This window comes from Toxorhynchites rutilus, chromosome 2 (assembly GCF_029784135.1).
Source record: "Toxorhynchites rutilus septentrionalis strain SRP chromosome 2, ASM2978413v1, whole genome shotgun sequence".
NCBI lineage: Eukaryota > Metazoa > Arthropoda > Insecta > Diptera > Culicidae > Toxorhynchites > Toxorhynchites rutilus.
The window spans coordinates 295149872-295152678 of NC_073745.1; the positions used below are offsets into that span (position 1 = coordinate 295149872).

Here is a 2807-nt window from a genome sequence, read left to right on the forward strand (position 1 = left end):
CAAATGTTATAATATTTTGCAAAAAAAAACCTTTCTGATATCGGATACGTAAGATGAAAAGTCCTCAGCTTTAAAGAAAAAATATGAAAAATAATATAGCGCCCTCTAGTGAAAGCCATGAAAACAATAAAAAAAAATATTACAGTCAATAATTACGAAAATAAAATCCATCTTTTTGCAAGCTCAATATATATTTTAATAAAAGAATAACTTATTAGCTTTAATTTGATGTGTCGATGATCTGAATCGGATCAGTGGTTCAAAAGTTAGAAATTTGTGAAAAAAGTCATTTTTGGGAAAATGTGGATAAAGTTAATTTTTTGGACCACCCTAAAATGGAAATGAGCTAAAATAAAAAAAAACACAGATATAATATTTTGCTATAAAGAACAAAATTACCACTTTTGACGAAAATCTGAGAACCACTATATCGCCGTGTTTATCATGATAACATTATATACAAACATTCCACCACTGATCTTCCACCGTTTTAGAGACATCTCAACATTCTGTTTTAATTTTTAGAGCGTAAATCAACTATAATTTTTTTCACTGTTCACATTTTCTTACCACAATTCGTTGCCACTTTTTTCTCTCAAGTTCCACTTCTCTTCTCTGCCGAAAGGTTACACACTGCTCGGAACTTGTTTCAGCCATGCATCCGGAACCTGTGGAATTCGATTCAAAAAGAATTCAGGTCTGTGGGTTCATTCAATGTTCAAGTAATAATACATATTGCTGAGAATATGGTTAACTCGAATTTGCCGAATTTGCCATCCGTTTGCAGACACAAAACGCAATAACAAAATAACAGAGCGAAAAGCCGCAGCTGGTGAGACACACGATGTCGGCTTTGATTCTTTGCGAATCGTATGATTGAAAACAAAATAGATGTCTTTAAAAAGTATTTTTATTTAACAGTGTCAAAAGCATCGATTCATTTAGTAAAAATTAGGTCTGACATTGAAAACAAAAAAAAATCCTCATCTGAGAGAAACAACAATATACTGAGTTGAAGTTAATATAACTTTTTACGCTACTATCCTAGATCGTACCACTGACAAACCCGTTTGTAACCTAACTATCGACCTCAGGTGAGCTGGCTCGAGAACTCCATGGCCGATTTCCATGGTTCCTCTTGTGATGTAATGTTGAAGTAGAAAGCCGATCGCAGGTTACGTTCCCTTATCACTTTGTTCAGCTTTTTGGCGTTCTTCGCTCGCAAGCAAGCGTACAGTTCGCGAGCACTCGGTGGAGCTTTTTGGCACAGATCTGTGTTGTCTGGGTAGCCGGACGCGTCGTAGTCGCGACCGATCTCGGTGGTCTGCAAATAGAAAACAACAAAGAAACACATTGAATTCATCACCACATTGCGCGAGGCACTCTGCTTCCGGGTCACTTACGTCTATTTCGTTTTCCTCGTTGATCCAACGGAAGCCTCGCAGGACACAATCCAGCAGATTGACCGGCGGACAGCTGATGTTATCACTCCACGTGGCATCATGTAGCTTCTCGCAAAAATCAATGAAGGGCTGCCCGATTTGTTTGACCTTATCGCCTAGGCGCTTGTAGGTCTTCTTAATGTCACGATCATCGCCGTGGAACATTCGCAGGATCGTGTTGACGTGCCGGTTGTAGAAAGCGATGTACTTGCTGTGTACTTCTTCGCAAGTGTTCTCCTTCAGAATTCCGGAAAGCATTGGTTCCGCATCCGCACGCAGAGGGGCAACTTGCTCCGCATCCTTACCGTAGAAATATTCTGCCTGGCGTACGAATCTCTCCGGGTAAAATTTGTATAGCTTCTTATCGTACAGCCGGAGTTCTTCACAGACGCACTTTATGTAGCACTGGCTTTGTTCCGATGCGTCCGGCTCCCATCGGACCCACGAAATCTTCTTGGCGATGCTTGCGGTCGAGTCGTTCAAACAGCGCACGTATGCATACAAGGTTTGCTCTGGGGACCTTGGTTCCCATTGCGTTATTCTATGTGGATTTTCGGAATTAACACACTGCTCGTTGGCCCTACACACAAGGGACACCGACAGGATCGAACAGATCAGAAGTAGCTTCGGGAACATTATCACACGGATGCTGCCCATCGGATGACCGTTGACACCAGCTAGCGGCACGAGTGCTGAATCGAAACTGAGCGATCGATCCCGGCCAGAGTACCAGCGAAACGTATCGGTTTGATTGTGATTCCTAGCGAACGATTGTCTGAAATTTGCGCCTTTTATTAGGCGAGTGAAGAACCCGACACGAAGAAGAAGAAGCCTGCTATTATCAATGTGTGAAAGGCGCGTGCACAAAAGAAAGCATTTCTCGATCGACGGCATTATTTGTCCTATAGTAGCAGCAGTGATAGTAACTTATGGGGATGCTCACTATCAACAGATTCCTCGAATCGGTATGCGTAGAGTTGGCAAAGAAAAACAAGATGTATAACAGTTATAGTTTTTTTTTTCAAAAAACGTTTTAACGAAACGTAGGAGGACCTACCCCAACCGAATTTCGGGAACAAACCATGCACGAGGGTTTGTTTTGAAAATAATGCAGCTGATAACACGATTTGCAACGTCAAGCTCAAATCTGCAGTTTACTCTCTGCTTATCTTAAGGTTCAAAACAAATGAATAATGCAATTGTCGGAAATGCATCCGCATTCGTACTGGCTGATTGATGTTCGCGCGTCTCCTCACGCGGGGCGATAGTGTTTTTTTCAATCGTTTTTTTTATTATGTGTGCATGCAAATCATATGCTATACAAATGAAGCATTCAAGAAAACGTTGGGCATTCCCCTCTGTGTC

General features: G+C 41.4%; 1 protein-coding gene across 1 annotated transcript; it reads right to left on the minus strand.

Annotated features, from left to right (window-relative positions):
* Positions 1–892: 892 nt before the first annotated feature.
* LOC129767726 (37 kDa salivary gland allergen Aed a 2-like) lies at positions 893–2351 on the minus strand. The gene is made up of 2 exons (XM_055768883.1): positions 1404–2351; positions 893–1324 (listed from the first exon to the last, which is right to left on the minus strand). The coding sequence occupies exons 1-2, from the start codon at positions 2334–2336 to the stop codon at positions 1091–1093; spliced, it is 1167 nt and encodes a 388-aa protein (XP_055624858.1). The 5' UTR covers positions 2337–2351; the 3' UTR covers positions 893–1090.
* Between the last annotated feature and the right edge of the window lie 456 nt (positions 2352–2807).

What these genes read in the sequence shown, in the direction of transcription:
- LOC129767726 (XM_055768883.1), bottom strand. Translation starts at nt 2,336, where the DNA reads ATGCCGTCGATCGAGAAATGCTTTCTTTTGTGCACGCGCCTTTCACAC. An exon ending in ACGAGGAAAACGAAATAGAC is followed by an intron (nt 1,325 to 1,403) that starts GTAAGTGACCCG and finishes TTCTATTTGCAG; the next exon opens with ACCACCGAGATCGGTCGCGA.